The 26,259-nt window shown below is 40.1% G+C and overlaps 1 protein-coding gene across 4 annotated transcripts in view; it reads right to left on the bottom strand.

Annotated features, from left to right (window-relative positions):
• Positions 1-462: 462 nt before the first annotated feature.
• The window catches only part of SGCD (sarcoglycan delta), a 514,319-nt gene continuing 488,522 nt past the window's right edge, over positions 463-26,259 (bottom strand). For all 4 annotated transcript variants that reach the window (XM_075274918.1, XM_075274919.1, XM_075274920.1 and 1 more), the window contains 2 exons: positions 9,230-9,353; positions 463-7,775 (listed from right to left, as the gene is read on the bottom strand). In XM_075274918.1, the coding sequence (XP_075131019.1) occupies positions 7,602-7,775; positions 9,230-9,353 (298 nt within the window). In that variant the 3' untranslated portion in view covers positions 463-7,601. The remainder of the gene's footprint in view (positions 7,776-9,229; positions 9,354-26,259) is intronic.

Below are 26,259 nucleotides of genomic sequence, written 5' to 3' on the forward strand. Positions count from 1 at the left end.
AGCCATGATTTCCTTATTATTACATAAAGCATGAGAAGAGAACCTGGACACAATATGGAAGCCCTAGACCATAGAAAAGTTCTTGCATTTATGGCCATATCCATTGGCAACCGATCAAAACAAAAGATGTCACCACTAAGATGGTTGGAGGAAATCTTTGAAATCTTGCAAAATTTGAATTTCTTGTATTATAAAGGATTAACTTTTTATTGTCTACAAATTTAAACATGCTTAGGCTCCAGGGAAAAGGTCATGAGAAAGCAATGGAGGTGCCCACAGAGTCGTCAGATGAGTAATGGTGTCAGGCAGTCCCTCAAAAGGTCCTAGTTTTATCTTTGCTATAAATCCTCTCTATAAATAACGGAGACATTAAACTCATCCATATGAAGATATGCACGGTCTAATGTTCTAGAATTATACCATCTGTATCTTGACGCCAATAGGTGATAAAAAGAACCATAATCGTATCAATCGTTATTTTATTAAGAGTCTTACAAGATTGCAATTGAAATCATTTAAATACAAATCACTTTTTTATTCTTGTACAGAAAGTGTAATAAAGTTAAAAGATCTTATTATTATACGGAGCATTATTGCAAATGCTTACAAAATTTTTGCATAGAGTGAGTACAGACTCACAGATAACCCAAATACAAAACAACCCCAAAAAGCTGTATATGTTACCCCGTCCTCACTTCAAGCAGACACGCGCACCCCACTCACAACCAAGATGCAGACACAGTAACATATTGGGAAGTTATGAGCTATTCCATGTTGGGAATCACATCAATGGACTAGGGATATGGAACATCAATGGTTCTTAAAGGGAAAATCCATTTTTAAGGTTGATTTTTTTTAGTTTTGCAAATACTTTTAACATACTGATCTTGAGGTTGTTTTTCTCAGTTCACATCCAAAGTAAATTCTGATATCTGGTTGCAGATACTTAAGAACTCGGATTTACATACTATGGAGCTAGGGCTCATGGTGGCTTTTGGTCACAGTAAAGATCCATACTTGCCAATTTTAACAGCGCATTGGCCCATTCCTTTATTATGGCCCCAAACACACACTGTAAGGGTCCGTGAGTCTAAGGGCAAAACTTGGGACAAGTCCTATTCCTCTCCGTTTAGCGGCCCAATCTCATTACAATAAATGACTGAATAGGTACATGGAGGGCACGAACAGTACATAGATATCATCCATCCGTATCATTCTCTCATAATCCTATACATGCACATGTTCGTGTACTTGTAGTCTAAAATTAGGAGTTACCACAACCACTGCATAATCTTGATTCCCTATGGGTGAAAAAGTTGTGCAACAAGAATCACAACATGGTCAGAATTCATGCCAATGCCAACAAGGTGGCAGAATTTTTTTTTTCTATAGATTGTTTGCAGCTATTGTGTGACCAAAAGTTGCCATGGTGCCATATCAATAAGGTGCCTATAACATCGGCCAAATCTGCTAATTTTAGTCGATGTGTCTGGGGGTGTTCCAACTCTCCCTCGATGATATTGGGGGTAAGAAGGTCAATCCTTTTAAATTTGACCTGCCAGATCCTTTATTTCTGAGGAGAGATAGGCCTCTTCCTGGGTTGTGGAGCAGCGGCCTACTCCCCTCTTCTCATTCAGATAACATGCATGCTTGGCTGAACCAAGTTTTCAAGTGTATGGGGGTCAGGTAAAATATCTGTGAGCCCAATACGCATTTAGGTCACAGCTGTGGAAGGTGTTTGGGTACCTTACCCTAGTATTAAGCTGTCAAGTCTTATATCTATCAGTGAAAAGCTGAAGTCTGTTTCCAAGGGCAACCGCCAGAAATTTGACATCAGTTTTGGATGTGAATGAGAAAAAGACATAAATTAATACAAAATAAGTATTCAAAGTATTTATTACATTTTAGATTTAATCTATGAAATGTAAAAAAAGTTACACTTTAACATTTTGTAAGATACCATTCTAAAGGCCTGGGCCCAAGTGGCTGCTCATTGAGTCTATACAGTATGTGACAGGTACACAGGGATTTTTGGAAATAGACTGATATTATAATTTTCACCTGGTGGCTATGTATAAAACAGAAAGCAGTCAGGGTCTCCATTTTGGAGGGGTGTTCTGGTTTACATTTTTTTCCCAAAATTTGTAATTGTGAGTTACTCAATGGGGGATCCCTGTTTAAGACCCCTATCTATTATTGGTAAATGACTATAAAGTGTGTCTTAATCTGGAGGACCTGTCATATATATTCCCTATATATGATTAGCTCATTTATTGCAATGGGTATAGTGTAATACTTCATTTCTCCTGCGGTGGTGCTGTAGGAAAACTCGACACACATTGTCCTTTTCCTTGCAGATTACAACTGATCGCTGGTGGTCCTAGCAGCAGGACACACTGTGATCTATTATACCATGCATTATTGTCAGTAGGTCCTTTCAACTAAAGTGAATTACCCAAAGCAAGCAAGCCCTTTAAAAAGTGGACCTTTCACCACCCTAGCCAACTTCAACTCTTTGGAACCTTTACTAGGTGCCCCTCCACTGATTTCAGAATTTTTTTCTTTGGACCCCACCATTCTTGAGCAATTGGTGCTGTTAGTTTCATTTCCCAATATGCTAATTATGCTTCTTACTGTCAGGTGGGTGGTTCTAGGTTGGAACTGACAGATAGGGACTGCCCACCTGACAATACAGAGCATAAATGTGCTGAAATTAACAAAAAAACCCCCCAATAATTAACCATAAAAAAAATTTCAGCTGCACCATAGTCACTGGATCGGCAACTGCTGAAGGATACAAAGAGTTGTAGATTGTAGAGGTGGCGAAAGGTTCTCTTTAAAGTCATCAAGAGCTAGTAAGTAATACATAGCCCTGTTCATAACGCTAGGCAGATTTTTGACCCATGTGTCTATGGATATTGTAATGGTGGCCATATTGTTTTTTTTTGTTTTTGTTTTCTTTACCAGAGATCTGGACATAAATAAGAAACTATATAGCTGTGATTTTTCATTATAATAGTGGAAAATTTTAATCCAACCCCAATATCAAACCAATATCCTAAGATTCTGAACCAAGCACACTTGTAATGTAAACCTTGCCGGCACACACACGCTCACCATACAGTGTTATGCTGGAGTTCCATGATTTGCAAGCTTAGTACATACTCCAGGGATTACATGAAGACATACACAACTGAAACATTCCTATCATCTATGGGAAAAATCACAATCTAGTGATAATCCTTCAAAAAGTCTAAATTTCTATAAAATTTATTGGGCCAAGTATACAATCAGGAACCAGATACTACTTCCTACGCATAGGAGACTTCCATTACGAATATCCTTCTTGAATGATTTGCAAGAAAATCTCTTTTTTTCATGTGAAAAATTCAGCTCTAAAGGAAACTTGGATTTTGTCCAATGGAGAAATGTGCTTAATCCCACACGTAGCGCTTGTTGCATTAGGGATGTGAATATCAACTTAACATTATGTGCCAGAAATAGAATATGTTGGCTGTCAGTAAAAAGGTTAAGCAGCATAATGAAGCCTTTAAAATTTTATTTCCATTTTTATGTACATTAATAAAAAAGAAACAGAAAAAAAAATTTACACGTGTAGTTAAGAAAATAAATGGCCAACTCTCTTTTTTGCGGGTAAGTAAAATGGATAGAAGCGAAGATGTCGTAACAAGCTGGATGTTACATCAAAGACCCTTTGAAGATTAGGGCTACGTATCATAGACACCACTAGGGTAGCCCCTGTGGCTCCCTGGGAGGGTCTGTAGAGAAGTGTCCACCTCAGCTATGGCCCCATCTCACATTCACAAACAACGTGATGTTAATAAATAAGGAATGGAGGACGTACTCAAGGGCCATATTATATTTCTCTTGTACATAATGTATGATGAGATGAGAATAAAGAAGGGGGATGGGGAAAATGTAAGACCCTAATGTCGTGTTAAAATTGGGTTTTACTTTGTATAGTGTACACATGGTGCCTGATACTTTATACACACAAATTGGGATTTTTCTGGGACCTTACAGCATGGAGAAGACGGGACAGTCCACTGGAGTCACAGCCACCGTGTGTTCATAGAGCCGATTGCGCCCAGCTTCATTCACATTTCTATTAAAGGGGTTTTCCTGGACTATAATATTGATGGTCACTGAAGTCAAATCGGTGGAGGTTTAATCCAATGATCCAATGCTTAGAGCCCCTGCCAATCAGGTCGGTTCACCCCAATGGGCACTACTTTCTCTTTTCAGACCAGTGATGTGAAGTCTATGTGGCCATACTGCAGCTCAGATCTATTTAAGTGAATTAGGCTGAGCTGCAATACCAAACACAGCCACTATACAATGCATGGCGCTGTGTTTGGTAAGTACTGAGAACCTACAACTCTTGTCCAAATGCCACGGGCTCTTTAAACACAAGATTGGCAGAGGTGTCAAATGTCGGACCCCCACCGATCTGACATTGATGACCTTTTCTAAGGATAGGTCATGATTATCATACCCCTTTAAATAAGATGGTTATAACAGATTATGCTAATAATGCTATCAGTTTCTGAGAAAAAACAGAGGTGGCAACCAATATACCTACACTACCACCGCTCACTTTTGCCACAGAAAAGTGGTAGATAAAATGCGGAATTTATACTTATGTGTTTTAGAACATTTTTGTTTGGATAGTAGTATTGGAAATTAAATTTGTATAGCCCTTATCTTTATAAATCCTACATGTCATCTATCTATCTATCTATCTATCTATCTATCTATCTATCTATCTATCCATTCATCCATCGTTATCTTATGAACTCAAGATACATTACATTAGATGCATAAGCCGGTCAGGCTAGTTGACTATTCTGACTCTCTTCTGACAAATGACATTGAGGGAAAAAAGGATTGGGCATGTTGAATTTTACATGCCCGCTCCTTTTGTACTTAGGAGAGATAAACCACCATTGGTTGTATGATGACAGCTTCCTCTCTCCTCCCCATTCAATATGCACAATGCTCAGCTGTAGGGGAGAAGGAAAGTTCAGGAGGCGTAAATGTTGACCAAACAAGTGACCATTGAAGGTGTATGACAATCTTTGTGGACAAGGAAGATAACATATACTTCCTATTAAAGTGAAAGTCAGTTTTTTAGACTTGCCCCGGACCAGTGTTGACTATAGACCCCAGTACATATTTCTGATGACTCTGTTGTTGCCTGTCTTTGGTTGAAGATTTACCCAACATAGGGTGTTTGATATCCAATACAAAATCCATTCTGGTCCTAAAAAATTCGTACTTGGCAAAAGTTATATAAAGTAGACTTAGATGTGGATGCTCTAACTCATAGGTTGACCTTGGTAACTTTGGCAATGTAAACCAAACTCAACATCTTCTGGACATTGATGACCTTCAAGAATATTATAACATTCGACAAACTCAGCTGCCTAGCCTCTTGGCCTTTGACTCCATGTTGTCTACCAGATGAATGAAGTTGTGACATCCATAAATTTGCAGTCAGCAGTTATGATACAGCTCTCAACATACAGTGATGACAACAGGAACACCACTAAATCCCAAAAGTGAATATTTTTCAAATGTCTTTTTCAGAATTTTTGTGCCAGTAAGAAACAAGGGTTGGAAATCCTAGGGTTAAGTAAAACCCTTAAGTCAATTGAGATATCCAATGATTAGAAACCTTATCCTTCCACCATCTTGCAAGTCGTAAGTCATAACGGTAAGATTTTACAGCGACTCTTAACATCATGTGACTAAACTTATATATTAGATACTTTGAGATATTTGATATGGCATGATAAAAATCCAATTTCCCCAAAGGCTCCATGGTTTTATGACTGTAGTAAAGGAGGAGGTGCGAACGACACTGTTACTCCACATTCCTAAAAAAAATATATAATCTTAAATTTATCAAATTCTGTCATGTTATGAAAATATTTACAACCATGGGTGCGAGAAAATGCTGGAGTTACTTGCGAGACGTAGCCTTCATGTTGGGTTTATACAAAGTAGTCTACATTGTCCATAATTATCCCCCTTTTAGTAAGGTAATAACTAGGAGTGACGGTGACTTATGGGCAAACATGGCAAAGTGGGAATCAAAAATATGACAATGGAGAGGACAGATGACTTCGACCTCATTCTATAAGATCGGAGTCATCTTGTAAGTGCCCTATAGCCAGGTAATGAGACTGTAGCAGCATATTCATCTAGTAACCTGCAATGTTATTGATCATACAAAATAGTTTCTTGCCATAAGAAATCTTCCCATTCATCATCACTCACTCATCATACATCGTATACACCCCCCCAACAAAAAATTAACAAAATATAGACAGCAAACAATTAAATCAGAAACTTCCCCTCTGTGCTTTTCCTTGCAGAGTGCATTGTCTTAAGGCATAGGCACATTTCCCCCTCTTTGATCAGAGATGGTTCAGTCCAGTGCCCTCCTTTAATACATGGCTCTGGGTGACCTTATGGACAAATGGAAGAGTTTATTACTGGGAATTGGGGGTGCTACATATTGTATAAATGCACCACAAATGATTAAAAAAAAGCCCACCAGAGATTAAAACACAATATGGCGTCAGAACATATAGAAATAACCAAAATCAATGGCAATCAATGCCATATAATGAAAACTATATATTATCTAGCTTGGCTACTAATGTCCTGCAGACAGAGGTCAAGAAAACTGAAACGTGTTGGGTTATCACACAATTGGCTTGTCGAAAGAAAGTGATAATTTCACTTGGTTATTTTAACAGATTTTACGTAGAATAACATAAAAACATTTCCTTGGCAACAAGTCTTTGAAAAATATGGCATGATGATCATTTTTGATATTTCAGTTTACCTAGACCCAATGTAAGAACAAAAGGATCGGGCATGTTGCTTTTCAACATGCGCTACCCTTCTCTTCTCCAACATCTAAGGATATAGTCGGGAGGTTCCATTAAAGTCGGGTTACATAAATCTCCCAATATTCTGGAACATTTCCTTAAGTAATATCTAAGTCTTCCAATCACTGGCTTACATGGCCAACCTAGCTTTTGCCCACTTTTTGTAGCGAATTATTAAATCTAGGCATGTATGATCTATCTGACCTACTCTAGACATGTCTTGTCCACTGAACTAAACCAGAATTTGACAAGTGAAGATGAAAAACAGAAAAAAAACTAAACGACTAAAACAAGCAAAACAACAAATTGAAATTGGGTAATTTTTTGGAAATTGGCCATTCGTTCTCTGACAAAAATTGAAAGTAAAACAGGTACAAGTGTTGGACTTTATATGGTGGAAAAGGACATATTTCTTTGGGTTTTCAAATGGACGGCCACCTCTGAAAATGAGGAGAACACTTGGCAGGAGAAACAAATACGGGGAAAGTGGGAAGACGGTTGGGGGTCACCCTGAGCTTCTGGCACTGAAACATCTCTTTCATGGGAGATTAATAGATTTACAGATATATATCTATATATATTTGTATATATTCACACGCACACACACATTTTTTCTGAGGCTTCCTGTGTCTGGTTACAGTCGTACTCCTGGTCTTTGGAGTTTGGCTTTCCAGTCTCTTATAGACAAATATTGTTATTTGTCTGGCAGGTGGATTCACTGCCTGCTTGTGACAGGAATAGTTTCCCACTGGCGCACACGCAGATCTCAAACACATTTTGACGGGGCGCAGACGCAGAATATGATCCCCGTGGCAGCTGTGGAAGCTTTACATTAGCCGCCTTTAACTGGATCTGGAAAAGAGAGGAAAACACTATAATAACATACAAACCCAAAGAAACAAACATTTCATACAGAGATTTATGGAGACTGGGATTTTCAGTGGTGGTCTTTGCATCTCCTGCGGTGGTGGAGGGTGCGTCTGCACTGGAATCTACAGTAGCTCAAAACTGGTGTAGAATTCAGGCATCATTTATGGTAGCTTTCTGGTGTAAATAATAATAAATCTTATGGAACTGTGAGCCCACCCATACCACCCCCCTTGCCATACTCCCCTTTCAGGAAATTGGCAAGAGTGGTGTAAAAAAACAAAGACAATTTTTTGCCCAAAAAAGGTTCTCTCCTGCTATCATATAAACCTATATACCATGGAGCTCGGCTTCTCTCCTCTATCATATATCCCTATATATCACAGAGCTCAGCTTCTCTCCTCTATCATATAATCCTATATATCACAGAGCTCAGCTTCTCTCCTCTATCATATAATCCTATATATCACAGAGCTCAGCTTCTCTCCTCTATCATATAATCCTATATATCACAGAGTTCAGCTTCTCTCCTCTATCATATAACCCTATATATCACAGAGCTCAGCTTCTCTCCCTCTATCATATAACCCTATACATCACAGAGTTCAGCTTCTTTCCTCTATCATATAACCCTATATATCACAGAGCTCAGCTTCTCTCCCTCTATCATATAACCCTATATATCACAGAACTTAGCTTCTCTCATCTATCATATAACCCTATATATCACAGAGCTCAGCTTCTCTCTTTTATCATATAATCCTATATATCACAGAGTTCAGCTTCTCTCCTCTATCATATAACCCTATATATCACAGAACTTAGCTTCTCTCATCTATCATATAACCCTATATATCACAGAGCTCAGCTTCTCTCTTTTATCATATAACCCTATATATCACAGAGCTCAGCTTCTCTCCCTCTATCATATAACCCTATATATCACAGAGCTCAGCTTCTCTCCCTCTATCATATAACCCTATATGTCACAGAGCTCAGCTTCTCTCCTCTATCATATAATCATATATATCACAGAGCTCAGCTTCTCTCTCCCTCTATCATATAACCCTATATATCACAGAGCTCAGCTTCTCTCCTCTATCATATACCCCTATATATCACAGAGCTCAGCTTCTCTCCTCTATCATATAACCATATATATAACAGAGCTCAGCTTCTCTCCTCTATCATATAACCCTATATATCACAGAACTTAGCTTCTCTCATCTATCATATAACGCTATATATCACAGAGCTCAGCTGCTCTCCTCTATCACATACTGTAACCCTATAACTGCCGCTCAGCTTCTCTCCCTCTGTTATGTTCTGCTCTCAGATACAGCTGCAGATCTCACCTGAAAGGCCCTATTTGTATTAAGCTTTAGTACTACAGAATTATACAAGCCCCCACCTCCCACAAATAATACTGTGAGTCCTACCTCTCCGTCTGTAGAATCTAGCCGCAGATCTGTTCTACAAGATGCTTCCAACCCGCCAGCTTCTGCATTTATCTCAATTCCTTTTGGTGCCTCCATGGTCAAGGTCCGTGTTGGTGATTCCAGCCTGTTTAAAGCAGGTTAGAAACTCATTAGTTCCTGCCAGTGTTTGCCATCTGATGTTTTTGGCCACCAATGTACTTGCCAATTGAACTACAATTTTTCGGCCTTGTAAAGTCTTATTCACACAGGGAGGATTTGGCCCAGCTTTTTAATATGTTTTTCTAAGCCTAAACCAGGAGTGGATCTAAAAAGAAAAGACCTGCCTTTAGGAACTTGACCAAATCTTCTCTGAATGAATAAGGAAATTGCATTGCCCAGAAGGAAATCAAAGAAGCAAATGCAATTCTAATGACATAATGTAATATTTAGATGAGTATAGTTAAAACTTAAAACACACATTAGACCAAAACAGTAAGGCATTTTGATTATTTTTTTTATATAGCTGTGTTTTTTTTAAATGGGCGAAATACATTCCTGTTAGAAAAAAAAATATAAAAAATCATGCTTTTTTCAGATTTTTAAAAAAATCTGCCCAAAATGAGGTAATAATAAATCAAATTAGCAGCCTCCTTCTCCATAGACTTTTGTACGAGCTATAGAGATGGATTATTTGCAAATAAACAGTCTTACGCTGGGTTCACACCAGCGCCTGAACTCCGTTTTCAGGTTTCCGTCTTCTGCATGCAGAAGACGGAAACCTGTCATGCTGAGTCCGGCCGTGAGCGCCGGTGAATGTTTTATACGCTCCGCGGCAAAACCGTTTTTTTTTTAAACCGGACACAGAGTACTGCATGTCCGACTCTGTGCCCGGTTTAAAAAAAAAAAACGGTTTCGCCACGGAGCGCATAAAACGTTCACCGGCGCACACATCCTGAGACTTTTCAAGCCCATTCAGCCCCTATGACCAGCCCCTCATGACATCACTTGGTGTGCGATTGGAGCATGCTTATTTCAATCATGTGCCGCACCTACTAGGTGTACAGGGTGGTCAGGTGGGGAAAAAAATGAGACGGCACTAAAAACCAGCCTTTATATAGACAATAAGGAATTTACAATTCTATTCTGACCTTTTATATTTCATGCTAAGAGCACTATAAGATATCCCACACAGGATGATGTAACATCTGCGTTAGGGTTTCCATTAGAAACCCAATCCGCTTAAAAAGTGGTTAACTGTGGAAACCTGTGAATCCCAAAGATATTTATGGGGTCTGCCAGATTTCTGCCCATTTTCCACCCAAAAAATTTTCAAGTCGAATGGGGAACGGAATCACCAAACGGTCAACAAACGCTTGTGTGAACGTAGTCTTAGCCAAGTATTGTGCATTTTTTTCCCAGGCTAAATCAGAGAACTTGCCATTTTTTGTATATTATTTTTGTTATATGGGGTACTTTATTGGGGAGGGGGAAGAATATGCAAAAAAACATAAAAAATTAACATACAAAAATACCAACCCACTACCATGCCCATGTTACAGCTTGTAGCCCCGCCCCCAAAAACACGACAATTATTGTCACTTACGTAAAAATAAGCCAAACGGAGAGGAAAAACTGTTAAGAATTTTTTTTTTGTGTTGGTATATTTCATACTATTGAAAAAAATAAACACATTTCCCCACCTATTTTTTGGGTATTAAAATAGAGAAATAATATGAAAATATAAAAACAAAATAAAAGTAAAACTATTCTTCACCGAAAAAAGATGCAAAAATGATTGAATACCCCCCCCCCAAAAAAAAAAATAAATAAAAAAAATAAAAAAAATAAAAAAATAAAAAATGCAATAGCCCTGGACAATGTCACGCTCCATTAGGGGATTTGTAAAATTCTGTTACCAAAATCTTCCCAAATTGACAAGAGGTGTAACAGAGGGATATTACAATATGGATTTCTAAGAAAAAATGTTGGTTTATAGGGAATGCAAGTATTTACTAAAACAGACATGTCTAAACAACCAATTTTTTTTAATGCACCAAAATCTTTGTTCCTGGGCTTAGTGGAATGTCATGGAGAAACCTCTGCGGAGGAAGAAGCGGCCGTGTCATTATTATGTAGGCCATGTACCAACAGTGAAGTCCTCGCTACAGAGGCACAAGTACATAGAACACGTTCTCATCTAGAGTCTGATGTTCAGAGGACACAACCATTTGTATCTGGGTTACGTTGCGGGGATCAGGGGATAGGCTGGCAATGTAATCTTCATTTTATTTATGAGCTCGGCAGCGACTTTCCCTTGTATTAGAAAAACACCACATTTAACATGATTCTTTATCAAGTCAAATTAATGAGGCCTCTGGTGCGTTCTCCGCTATCTCCTCCACTCGGGGCTGCGCGCTAATTTACATCAATGACACAAAAAGCTTCCACTACGTAAATAGGCAGTGAGGTCAGAATGATAATGTGATGGGAGGGAGACGCTCCTAATACTAAATACACTCAGATCTTTGTACATAGAGATTAGTGAGAACTATTAGTACTGGTGCAGTGTGGCGGAGCCGGATTCATTAAGCCCATATTACTACATATGTATTTATACACCTTTCATTCATTACTAAATATACAGGTAGAGAGCTCCCTCTTGTGGCAGCAGCAGGTAGACAATATATTAGCATTTAAAGGGGTATTCCACTAAAAAATTACTTAGGCAAACACAGCACTTGGCTAGCTCTGGTCGTACCATTGAAATAAATGAAGCATATGCGCCCGACTTGCTGCTCCTTTCAAAAAGGGGTGTATGACGCCCTATAAGAATATATTATTACATCACACAGCAGAGTTTCTATCCATATCTTTATCTCTATATATATCTCTATCTCTATCCATTTCTTTATCAATCCATAGCTCTATCTCTATCCACATCTCTATTTTTATCTACATCTCTGTCTTTACCGCTATTCATAAGTCCATCAACATCTCTATCCATATCTCTACCTTTATTTATATCTCTATTTCTGTCTATATCTCTATCACTGTGTTTGTCTCTATCTCTACCCATATCTCTATATATCCATATATCTGTCTAGATTTTTATACCATATATTTTTAGCTCTATCCACATGGCTATACATATCTGTATCTTTATCTCTATCCATATCTCTATCTATATCGCTATGTCTTTGTCTATCTCTACCTATGTCTCTGTCCATATCTTTATCTGTACCTCTTTCTATATCTCTTTCTCTCTCCTTATTTCTATCCCTATCTTTATATATACCACTGTCTCTATCTCTACCCATATACAGTGCTGGCCAAAGGTATTGGCACCCCTGCAATTCTGTCAGATGATGATTGCAATCACAAATTCTTTGGTATTATTATCTTCATTTAATTTGTCTTCAATGGAAAACCATAAAAAGAATTGTCAAAAAGCCAAATTGGATATAATTCCACACCAAACATAAAAAACGGGTGGACAAAAGTATTGGCACTGTTTGATAAATCATGTGATGCTTCTCTAATTTGTGTAATTAACAGCACCTATTACTTACCTGAGGCACCTAACAGGTGGTGGCAATAACTATATCATAATTTCAGCCAGTTGAAATGGATTAAAGTTGACTCAACCTCTGTCCTGTGTCCTTGTGTGTACCACATTGAGCATGGAGAAAAGAAAGAAGACCAAAGAACTGTCTGAGGACTTGAGAAGCAAAATTGTGAGGAAGCATGAGCAATCTCAAGGCTACAAGTCCATCTCCAAAGACCTGAATGTTCCTGTGTCTACCATGCGCAGTGTCATCAAGAAGTTTAAAGCCCATGGCACTGTGGCTAACCACTCTAGATGTGGACGGAAAAGAAAAATTGACGAGAGATTTCAATGCAAGATTGTGTAGATGGTGGATAAAGAACCTGAACTAACATCCAAACAAGTTAAAGCTGCCCTGCAGTCCGAGGATACAATAGTGTCAACCCGTACTATCCGTTGGCGTCTGAATGAAAAGGGACTGTATGGTAGGAGACCCAGGAAGACCCCACTTCTTACCCAGAGACATAAAAAAGCCAGGCTGGAGTTTGCCAAAACTTACCTGAGAAAGCCAAAAACGTTTTGGAAGAATGTTCTCTGGTCAGATGAGACAAAAGTAGAGCTTTTTGGGAAAAAGCATCAACATAGAGTTTACAGGGAAAAAAGAGGCCGTCAAAGAAAAGAACACGGTCCCTACAGTCAAACATGGCGGAGGTTCCCTGATGTTTTGGGGTTGCTTTGCTGCCTCTGGCACTGGACTTCTTGACCGTGTGCATGGCATTATGAAGTCTGAAGACTACCAACAAATTTTGAAGCATAATGTAGGGCCCAGTGTGAGAAAGCTGGGTCTCCCTCAGAGGTCATGGGTCTTCCAGCAGGACAATGACCCAAAACACACTTCAGGTCAGCACTAGAAAATGGTTTGAGAGAAAGCACTGGAGTCTTCTAAAGTGGCAGCAATGAGTCCAGACCTGAATCCCATAGAACAGCTGTGGAGAGATCTCTTGATGGCAGTTTGGAGAAGGCCCCCTTCACATCTCAGGGACTTGGAGCAGTTTGCCAAAGAAGAATGGTGTAAAATTCCAGCAGAGCCTTGTAAGAAACTCATTGATGGTTATCGGAAGCGGTTGTGCGCAGTTATTTTGTCTAAAGGTTGTGCTACCAAGTATTAGGCTGAGGGGGCCAATACTTTTGTCCGGCCCAAATGATCAATGATTTGACTTTTTTCACTCTTTTGTGTTTTTTCATTGCAAGCAAAATAAATGAAGATATTAATACGAAAGAGTTTGTGCTTGCAATCATTTTCTGGAAGAAACTGAGTATTATCTGACAGAATTGCAGGGGTGCCAATACTTTTGGCCAACACTGTATCTATATTTACCTATATCTGTCTTTATCTCTATCACTGTGTTTGTCTCTATCTCTACCCATGTCTCTATATATCCATATATCCGTCTAGATTTTTATCACTGACTCTATCTCTATCCATATCTCTGTTCTTGAGCAGCAGTGGGGACGCCCTCATCGCATTTTCAGTGCTGGGGCCCGCCCCCATCGCTGCGAGAGATCTAATTTACATACCGGTAAAAACCGGTGTTTCTAAGGAATGGCGCGGCGGAGATCACATCTAAAGGTAAGAGACGAATAGCCTTTCTAAAGGCTATTCCGATGTCTTATCCACAGAAAAAAGATTTTTAATGGTAGAATCCCTTTAAGGATCAACCATTTCTATGGTACCCCACAATTACCCCTTTCTCGAAATTGGACTCTGCACTTCATGGCATCTTGCATGTGACTAATGCCAATGCTGTTTCCTGGTTAACGGCGGAAGGCATGAAGTACATCACGACCGCAGATATCTTCATTTGTACGGGTGTCCAAATACTTTTTGGTAGACAGTGTATAACTATTTATACTGAAACCTGCAGAGAGAAAAGCCCTCTGGGTAGAAATCTTCTCTCCATCACAGTTTCCGCGCCAGGGTCTCCGTAATCTGTACTTAATGTTCCCTATCAGGGCTCACTAATATAACAGATATGAAACAAGCACTTAGCTATTACAGTATGTATGACTGACTACTCTTCCAAAATAGGGGAGATCCCATCAAAGCAGGAACAATTCATGCAGAATGTTGCAGGTAGCTGCCACTAGGGTGCGCTGGCTATGAATGGATACAGCTTCAATTCCTTTTACAAATTAGTAGGATTATAGTAAATTGTAGTATTGTTTATTGGGGTCACTCTTCTGATCAGAAACATAATTTAGGCTCCTTGGCCAGAATACAAAATCTGTATAGGGGTCCCCACTTGCCATGTGTAATCTCTAATACCAGGGCCTGGTAATTATTGCTACCTCTGCACCCCCTACACCCAATACGTCGATCGCGATCTACCGGTCGATCACGAAGGACGTATGGGTCGATCACGGGATGCAACCAGGGATCCCCGGTGGGGCTACCGCAGCCTCTCACGCTCCGCCTGACCCCACCCACAGTCACGCCCCACCCCACCCACAGGCCTGCCCTGGCCCCACCCACAAGAAGTGGGTAGTAGATCTTATCCCATGGTCAGTTATAAAGTAGCTCACATGCTGAAAAAGTGTGAGCACCCCTGCCTTACAACTATGCTCTTACGTCTGGCAGTACTGGTCATAGTCCATTACTGACACAGTTTGTGAGCACACCCTGCTGGCATGGTTTATGGGGAGACACTCCAGTTGTAGTATTGTTTATAGCGACACTTTACTGGCAGTATTGAAGAGCAGGAGTGACATCACTGTGTGTATTATCCCTGTACTGTGACATCACTGTGTGTATTATCCCTGTACTGTGACATCACTGTGTGTATTATCTCTGTACTGTGACATCACTGTGTGTATTATCCCTGTACTGTGACATCACTGTGTTTATTATCTCTGTACTGTGACATCACTGTGTGTATTATCCCTGTACTGTGACATCACTGTGTGTATTATCCCTGTACTGTGACATCACTGTGTATATTATCCCCGTACTGTGACATCACTGTGTATATTATCCCTGTACTGTGACATCACTGTGTGTATTATCCCTGTACTGTGACATCACTGTGTGTGTTATCCCTGTACTGTGACATCTCTGTGTATATTATCCCCGTACTGTGACATCACTGTGTGTATTATACCTGTACTGTGACATCACTGTGTGTATTATCTCTGTACTGTGACATCACTGTGTGTACATTATCTCTGTACTGTGACATCACTGTGTGTATTATCCCTGTACTGTGACATCACTGTGTGTACATTATCTCTGTACTGTGACATCACTGTGTATTATCTCTGTACTGTGATATCACTGTGTGTATTATCCCTGTACTGTGACATCACTGTGTGTACATTATCTCTGTACTGTGACATCACTATGTGTACATTATCTCTGTACTGTGACATCACTGTGTGTATTATCCCTGTACTGTGACATCACTGTGTGTATTATCCCTGTACTGTGACATCACTGTGTGTATTATCTCTGTACTGTGACATCACTGTGTGTATTATCCCTATACTGTGACATCACTGTGTTTATTATCTCTGTACTGTGACATCACTGTGTGTATTATCCCTGTACTGTGACATCACTGTGTGTATTATCCCTGTACTGTGACATCACTGTGTATATTATCCCCGTACTGTGACATCACTGTGTATATTATCCCTGTACTGTGACATCACTGTGTGTATTATCCCTGTACTGTGACATCTCTGTGTATATTATCCCCGTACTGTGACATCACTGTGTGTATTATACCTGTACTGTGACATCACTGTGTGTATTATCTCTGTACTGTGACATCACTGTGTGTACATTATCTCTGTACTGTGACATCACTGTGTGTATTATCCCTGTACTGTGACATCACTGTGTGTACATTATCTCTGTACTGTGACATCACTGTGTATATTATCCCTGTACTGTGATATCACTGTGTGTATTATCCCTGTACTGTGACATCACTGTGTGTACATTATCTCTGTACTGTGACATCACTATGTGTACATTATCTCTGTACTGTGACATCACTGTGTGTATTATCCCTGTACTGTGACATCACTGTGTGTATTATCCCTGTACTGTGACATCACTGTGTGTATTATCCCTATACTGTGACATCAGTGTGTACATTATCTCTGTACTGTGACATCACTGTGTGTACATTATCTCTGTACTGTGACATCACTGTGTGTATTATCCCTGTACTGTGACATCACTGTGTGTACATTATCTCTGTACTGTGACATCACTGTGTATATTATCCCTGTACTGTGATATCACTGTGTGTATTATCCCTGTACTGTGACATCACTGTGTGTACATTATCTCTGTACTGTGACATCACTATGTGTACATTATCTCTGTACTGTGACATCACTGTGTGTATTATCCCTGTACTGTGACATCACTGTGTGTATTATCCCTGTACTGTGACATCACTGTGTATATTATCCCTGTACTGTGACATCACTGTGTATTATCTCTGTACTGTGACATCACTGTGTATTATCCCTGTACTGTGACATCACTGTGTGTATTATCTCTCTACTGTGACATCACTGTGTGTATTATCCCTGTACTGTGACATCACTGTGTTTATTATCTCTGTACTGTGACATCACTGTGTGTATTATCCCTGTACTGTGACATCACTGTGTGTATTATCCCTGTACTGTGACATCACTGTGTATATTATCCCTGTACTGTGACATCACTGTGTATATTATCCCTGTACTGTGACATCACTGTGTATTATCTCTGTACTGTGACATCACTGTGTATTATCCCTGTACTGTGACATCACTGTGTGTATTATCTCTGTACTGTGACATCACTGTGTGTATTATCCCTGTACTGTGACATCACTGTGTTTATTATCTCTGTACTGTGACATCACTGTGTGTATTATCCCTGTACTGTGACATCACTGTGTGTATTATCCCTGTACTGTGACATCACTGTGTATATTATCCCCGTACTGTGACATCACTGTGTATATTATCCCTGTACTGTGACATCACTGTGTGTATTATCCCTGTACTGTGACATCACTGTGTGTGTTATCCCTGTACTGTGACATCTCTGTGTATATTATCCCCGTACTGTGACATCACTGTGTGTATTATACCTGTACTGTGACATCACTGTGTGTATTATCTCTGTACTGTGACATCACTGTGTGTACATTATCTCTGTACTGTGACATCACTGTGTGTATTATCCCTGTACTGTGACATCACTGTGTGTACATTATCTCTGTACTGTGACATCACTGTGTATTATCTCTGTACTGTGATATCACTGTGTGTATTATCCCTGTACTGTGACATCACTGTGTGTACATTATCTCTGTACTGTGACATCACTATGTGTACATTATCTCTGTACTGTGACATCACTGTGTGTATTATCCCTGTACTGTGACATCACTGTGTGTATTATCCCTGTACTGTGACATCACTGTGTGTATTATCTCTGTACTGTGACGTCACTGTGTGTATTATCCCTATACTGTGACATCCCTGTGTTTATTATCTCTGTACTGTGACATCACTGTGTGTATTATCCCTGTACTGTGACATCACTGTGTGTATTATCCCTGTACTGTGACATCACTGTGTGTATTATCCCTGTACTGTGACATCACTGTGTATATTATCCCTGTACTGTGACATCACTGTGTATTATCTCTGTACTGTGACATCACTGTGTATTATCCCTGTACTGTGGCATCACTGTGTGTATTATCTCTGTACTGTGACATCACTGTGTGTATTATCCCTGTACTGTGACATCACTGTGTTTATTATCCCTGTACTGTGACATCACTGTGTGTATTATCTCTGTACTGTGACATCACTGTGTGTATTATCTCTGTACTGTGACATCACTGTGTCTATTATCCCTGTACTGTGACATCACTGTGTATATTATCCCTGTACTGTGACATCACTGTGTGTATTATCTCTGTACTGTGACATCACTGTGTGTATTATCTCTGTACTGTGACATCACTGTGTGTATTATCTCTGTACTGTGACATCACTGTGTGTATTATCCCTATACTGTGACATCAGTGTGTACATTATCTCTGTACTGTGACATCACTGTGTGTATTATCCCTGTACTGTGAAATATCTGTGTTTATTACTCTGTACTGTGACATCACTGTGTGTATTATCCCTGTACTGTGACATCACGGTGTGTATTATCTCTGTACTGTGACATCACTGTGTGTATTATCTCTGTACTGTGACATCACTGTGTGTATTATCTCTGTACTGTGACATCACTGTGTGTATTATCCCTATACTGTGACATCAGTGTGTACATTATCTCTGTACTGTGACATCGCTGTGTATATTATCCATGTACTGTGAAATATCTGTGTTTATTACTCTGTACTGTGACATCACTGTGTGTATTACTCTGTACTGTGAAATCATTGTGTGTATTATCCCTGTACTGTGACATCACTGTGTGTATTATCTCTCTACTGTGACATCACTGTGTGTATTATCTTTGTACTGTGATATCACTGTGTATATTATCCCTGTACTGTGACATCACTGTGTATATTATCCCTGTACTGTGACATCACTCTGTATATTATCTCTATACTGTGACATCACTGTGTGTATTCTCTGTACTGTGACATCACTGTGTGTATTATCTCTGTACTGTGACATCACTGTGTGTATTATCTCTGTACTGTGACATCACTGTGTGTATTATCCCTGTACTGTGACATCAATGTGTATTATCTTTGTACTGTGACATCACTGTGTTTATTGTCCCTGTACTGTGACATCACTGTGTGTATTATCCCTGTACTTTGACATCACTGTGTATATTATCCCTGTACTGTGACATCACTGTGTGTATTATCTCTGTACTGTGACATCACTGTGTGTATTATCCCTGTACTGTGACATCACTGTGTATATTATCCTGTACTGTGACATCACTGTGTATATTATCCCTGTACTGTGACATCACTGTGTATTATCCCTGTACTGTGACATCACAGTGTATTATCCCTGTACTGTGACATCACTGTGTGTATTATCTCTGTACTGTGACATCACTGTGTGTATTATCCCTGTACTGTGACATCACTGTGTGTATTATCCCTGTACTGTGACATCAATGTGTATATTATCCCTGTACTGTGACATCACTGTGTGTATTATCCCTGTACTGTGACATCACTGTGTGTATTATCTCTGTACTGTGACATCACTGTGTGTATTATCCCTGTACTGTGACATCACTGTGTATATTATCCCCGTACTGTGACATCACTGTGTATATTATCCCTGTACTGTGACATCACTGTGTGTATTATCTCTGTACTGTGACATCACTGTGTGTATTATCTCTGTACTGTGACATCACTGTGTGTATTATCCCTATACTGTGACATCAGTGTGTACATTATCTCTGTACTGTGACATCACTGTGTGTATTATCCCTGTACTGTGAAATATCTGTGTTTATTACTCTGTACTGTGACATCACTGTGTGTATTATCCCTGTACTGTGACATCACGGTGTGTATTATCTCTATACTGTGACATCAGTGTGTACATTATCTCTGTACTGTGACATCGCTGTGTATATTATCCATGTACTGTGAAATATCTGTGTTTATTACTCTGTACTGTGACATCACTGTGTGTATTACTCTGTACTGTGAAATCATTGTGTGTATTATCCCTGTACTGTGACATCACTGTTTGTATTATCTCTCTACTGTGACATCACTGTGTGTATTATCTTTGTACTGTGACATCACTGTGTATATTATCCCTGTACTGTGACATCACTGTGTATATTATCCCTGTACTGTGACATCACTCTGTATATTATCTCTATACTGTGACATCACTGTGTGTATTCTCTGTACTGTGACATCACTGTGTGTATTATCTCTGTACTGTGACATCACTGTGTGTATTATCTCTGTACTGTGACATCACTGTGTGTATTATCCCTGTACTGTGACATCAATGTGTATTATCTTTGTACTGTGACATCACTGTGTTTATTGTCCCTGTACTGTGACATCACTGTGTGTATTATCCCTGTACTTTGACATCACTGTGTATATTATCCCTGTACTTTGACATCACTGTGTATATTATCCCTGTACTGTGACATCACTGTGTGTATTATCTCTGTACTGTGACATCACTGTGTGTATTATCCCTGTACTGTGACATCACTGTGTATATTATCCTGTACTGTGACATCACTGTGTATATTATCCCTGTACTGTGACATCACTGTGTATTATCCCTGTACTGTGACATCACAGTGTATTATCCCTGTACTGTGACATCACTGTGTGTATTATCTCTGTACTGTGACATCACTGTGTGTATTATCTCTGTACTGTGACATCACTGTGTGTATTATCCCTGTACTGTGACATCACTGTGTGTATTATCCCTGTACTGTGACATCAATGTGTATATTATCCCTGTACTGTGACATCACTGTGTGTATTATCTCTGTACTGTGACATCACTGTGTGTATTATCCCTGTACTGTGACATCACTGTGTATATTATCCCCGTACTGTGACATCACTGTGTATATTATCCCTGTACTGTGACATCACTGTGTGTATTATCCCTGTACTGTGACATCACTGTGTGTATTATCTCTGTACTGTGACATCACTGTGTGTATTATCTCTGCACTGTGACATCACTGTGTATTATATCTGTACTGTGACATCACTATGTTGACTAACTCTCTACTGTGACATTATATTTTTGATTCCAGCACTGTGACATGACTGTGTGTTATTATCTCTATGTTGTGATATCCCAGAGGTTCTGTAATGTATTTTTAGAGGGGTACGTTTGTGAGGTGCAGAGGCCCACCAGTTCTACTGTCACATTACAGATATTTAGGTTCCTCCTCCGTTATCAAATATTTATGTATCACCCACTGATTCTCCAAGTGATTCCTCTATTAAATGTTTCTTTTTTTTCCAGCTTCACACAGTTTATTTGTGACAGACAAGCAAAATGGCTCCCACTCCCTGATCTACGGGGAGATTTCATTTTGTGACTATATTAATAAGTATCACAAGATTCCTACTGTGCACATCAAAAAGAATGGTGGCGATTAAAAAAAACACATTTCTTCGAAATAATTAGATCAAATCTATTTCATGAGCTCTCTGGTGATTATAAGAAAATAAGATATTTTAGTGGAAATAATTAACCCTATAAAGAACCTATATTTGCCTCTTATTGACAGCCACAAAGGTTTATACAACTGCCTTAAAATTTTGGCTTCTCTCTGTAGCTTATCTACATTGAAACCAGGATGGGACATGCTCTTATTTTACAGTAATATCAGTATGTCTTCTATGTCACTGTTCACTCTGACTGATTTGTATAATCTTGTCGTGGTAGGAATTCGAAGCTGTCAAAAAGCAGTGTTCCTCAAAACTTCGTCCAGGACCATAAATTACATGTCATGAGATGTAGCATGTACCCCTTCTAGGGCAGTGATTGCGAACCTTTTAGAGACCGAGTGCCCAAACTGCAACCCAAAACCCACAACACGGCAATTTAACCTTAATACTGTGCGGATCCACAATTGTGGATAGTTACGGACCCACAAATGACAGTCATGTGAATGGGGCTTTACAGAGCTTTCAATAATACAAACAACTTTGTGCTGAAATGTAAAGCTCTCTGCATTTAGTACTTTGAACAATTAATGCTCACTATTTACATCACACAGGATCTGTTTTATAGGACCGTGCAATGTTCTTACATCCTGTAATAATATCATGTCCACTATAAAACAGATACTGTGTGATATAAATAGTGAGGGGACTACAGTATTATATGCTTCACAGTAGGCTCACCACACAGTATTATACGCTCCATAGTAGCCCCCCACAGGATTATATGCTCCACAATGGCACCTACACACAGTATTATATGCTTATCAATATGCCCATTCAGTATTATATGCTCCTCAGTACCCCCCACAGTATTATATGCTCCTCAGTACGCATCTCCCCAGTATTATATGCTCCTCATTACCCCCCCACAGTATTATATGCTCCTCAGTACGCATCCCTCCAGTATTATATGCTCCTCAGTACCCCCACACACAGTATTATATGCTCCTCAGTATGCATCCCCCCAGTATTATATGCTCCTCATCCCCCCCACACAGTATTATATGCTCCTCAGTATGCATCCCTCCAGTATTATATGTTCCTCAGTACGTCCCCCAGTATTATATGCTCCTCAGTACCCCCACACACAGTATTATATGCTCCTCAGTACGTCCCCCAGTATTATATGCTCCTCAGTACCCGCACACACAGTATTATATGCTCCTCAGTATGCCCCCCTCCCACACAAAGTCTTGTATGCTCCTCAGTACGCCCCCACTCCCACACACAGTATTATATGCTCATCAGTACGCACCTGTCCCTCAGTATTATATGCTCTTCAGTATGACACACGCACGCACGCATGCACACACACACGGCCGACGGGTCCACCTCCTTTTGACTGTGGGCGCTGATGACTCATCGCGCCTGCGTTGGGGCAGAGGTCAAACTCTGCAGTCATTGTAAGCCGCAGTCACGTGATCTGCGCCCTACACTGACAACTTTCAGCTGTATATGCATTTGCACATACAACTTAAGGCAGCGATCACTCATCAACGATGAATCCTGTACCGGATTTCCGGTTAGTGAGCAATATGGGCAATCGCTATAGGTTCGCCATCATGGTCCTAGGGTAAATATACCAAAGCTTGAGAAACAAGGCCCATCACCTGCAAGTAGACATGTATTAACTAGTCCCCTACCTAAAAGCACCAAAAGAGTAACAAAAATTGTGGCCCTCAACAAACTATGCCTCTAACCTCACTCATGCCCCATTTGACCTCACCAAGTTCCTTTGTGCTGCCACACAGTATAATGCCCCTTTAGAGGGCCTGACAGGATATAATGCTTACATAGTGCTCCTATACAGTGCCATACCCCTTTGTGGCCCTACACAGTATAATGCTCCCTCTTTATGGTCCCCACACCATAATCCCCCTTACTTTGGCCTCGACACAGTATAATGTTCCCTCAATGTGGCCCCCACATTATAATGTCCCTCTTTTTGTGTTCCCCCTATAATAATTCCCACCCTCTTTTTGTGTTCCCCCTATAATAATTCCCACCCTACAACATCCTTGGCCACCAAGGAAGCTGACACTAACCCCTCCAGTACCCTAGACCACTTAGGTAGCATACATTAAAAATTTCACTACCTTAGAACACCAGGAAAGATGACATTAACTATTCTAAGCTATTCTTTGCTAGGTCTTAGGTTCTTCTCAACCTTTGATACAAGGACTCCAGGAGGAACAGGCCATGTCTCTAGAGAGCCACCATGGGCCAGATTCTCTGAGAATCTTCACCACTCTTTTGGATCAAAAAAGTCACAATATTGTAGACTTTTGTAGAGATGCTTGGCCCGATGGAGAATGTGCTTGATCCATGACAAGGCCATTGTCTCGTCATGAATCAGGTAAATCTGCTGCCATTGCAAGCATCGTCAAGAGTGCCGTATTATACACTGGTCTTGATGAATCTGCCCCATTGTCTTTATACATGCTTTAAATAGTTGTATACTACAAGGATAGCATTTAAGGATAAGTTCAGACGAGGTTTTCCGATTCGGGACCTGAGGCGGAGGTAGCGGCGACTGAAGCCGGGTAGCTGCGACTGAAAGCCGGTACACTGCACTGGCATCCAGCAGTGGACTCCGCTCCGGATTAGGCCCAATGAATGGGCCTAGTCCGGAGGAGGGAGTGTCTTCAGGCCGAATCGCGAGGCGACTCGGCCTGAAGAATGAGCATCTCACTTCTTTTTTCCGGAAGCTGGAAGAGACGGCTCCTAGAAAAAACTCCTGAGTGGCTCCCATTGATTTCAATAGGAGCTGTCTTTTTGGTTAGGATTTTGAGGCAGATACGGCCTCAAACTTCTCACCAAAAAAACTATGTGTGAACTTACCCTTACTACCTTAAACTACTAACCACTTCTACTTAACCCTTCTTTTTCCTATATTAAACCATCTTTTAATCCCTCTTCTTCCTAAAACACATAAGAAGCTAATGTTAGCCCTTCTACTACCCCATGCCGTACCTGCTTTCATATAGCTGCAGCCCCTTTAATCAGTTTGATTGGTGGGGTCGGACCAATGGGATCAATGAACTATCCAATAGTATAGATCATCAATATTATAGGCCTGTAGCTCCACTTTAAGAATACAAGCTTCAATGAAATTTAGCTCTCTGTTTCTGAAAATTAATAAACTTCCCGAGGTTAAATGGTAGTCTTCATATGTGATGTAAATCCAAGGCAATATGACCAATAGCCGCTGTGTGGAACGAACCAGGTCAGCCGGTCCCATTGGCTTTTCAGTCTTCTAAGTTGACGCAATGAATCTTCCAGCACTTAACAATACATAATTACCAAACCTCCAATCTGCCAGTCGGAAATGGAGGCGCGGAGCGGCGTAGGCATCGAGATGAAATGGTGAAAGCTCTTAATTAAAAAGAATAAATCACTGGATAACATTTCAATCTACGCGGAGGACATGGAAGGCAGTGACATGAATAACTGAATGGTGTGGCCGTCTTAGGAGCGGGGTGATCCTTTTTAATGGCCATCTTTGAGATCAGATTAATTACAGGGCAGGGTCAGAAGAAGACGACGCTATGAAAGTGATGTTAATCTATTTATAGGCAATAGAAATGTAGATGCCATGAATTAAGTCAGTGGGAATTTCTCTGCATTTTATACTGAGTCTCTGTATACTTTACAGCTGTCTATGTTAGGCTCAGTTCACATTTGTAAGGCTCTGTTTAAAGGGAACCTGTTACATGGAAAAGGAAGTCCAATCTGTGGGCAGCATGTTATAGAGCAGGAGGAGCTGAGCAGATTGATATATAGTTTTGAGGGGGAAAATTCAAAAATTGAGTGGGCGGTCCTATCTGTGATTGATAGCTATTTTTTATACCCAGTATGGGGGAGGTGGCTTGGTAGAAGCAATGGTGTGGACCCAGCCAGTCAAAGACAGGGACAAGGAATATGCAGCAAACAGGTTTATTTAGAAAAAAAGGAAAATAAATAAACCTTCATGCCAGGCACAAAATGAGCAAAATAAAATACAGCCTTAAATTTAGGGAAAAAATGAAAAAAATCCTGCTCGTCCGAGCTATTAACTAAACAAACAAACAAATTAGGACAATGCTTCCCCACCAGACTCAGAGTATCAGGACAGATCCAGACGCTTCCTCTCACTATCTGAATCTGCCCTGAAGTGCACGCTCTGCAGCCTTTTATGGGCCAGTAACAAGCATGGGACCTCCACCTGGGGCCTACTCCTGACCCGCCCTGGACCACACATAGGTCAGAAACCTAGGGCTGATATA

Source organism: Leptodactylus fuscus, chromosome 5 (genome assembly GCF_031893055.1).
Source record: "Leptodactylus fuscus isolate aLepFus1 chromosome 5, aLepFus1.hap2, whole genome shotgun sequence".
NCBI classification, from domain to species: Eukaryota; Metazoa; Chordata; class Amphibia; order Anura; family Leptodactylidae; genus Leptodactylus; species Leptodactylus fuscus.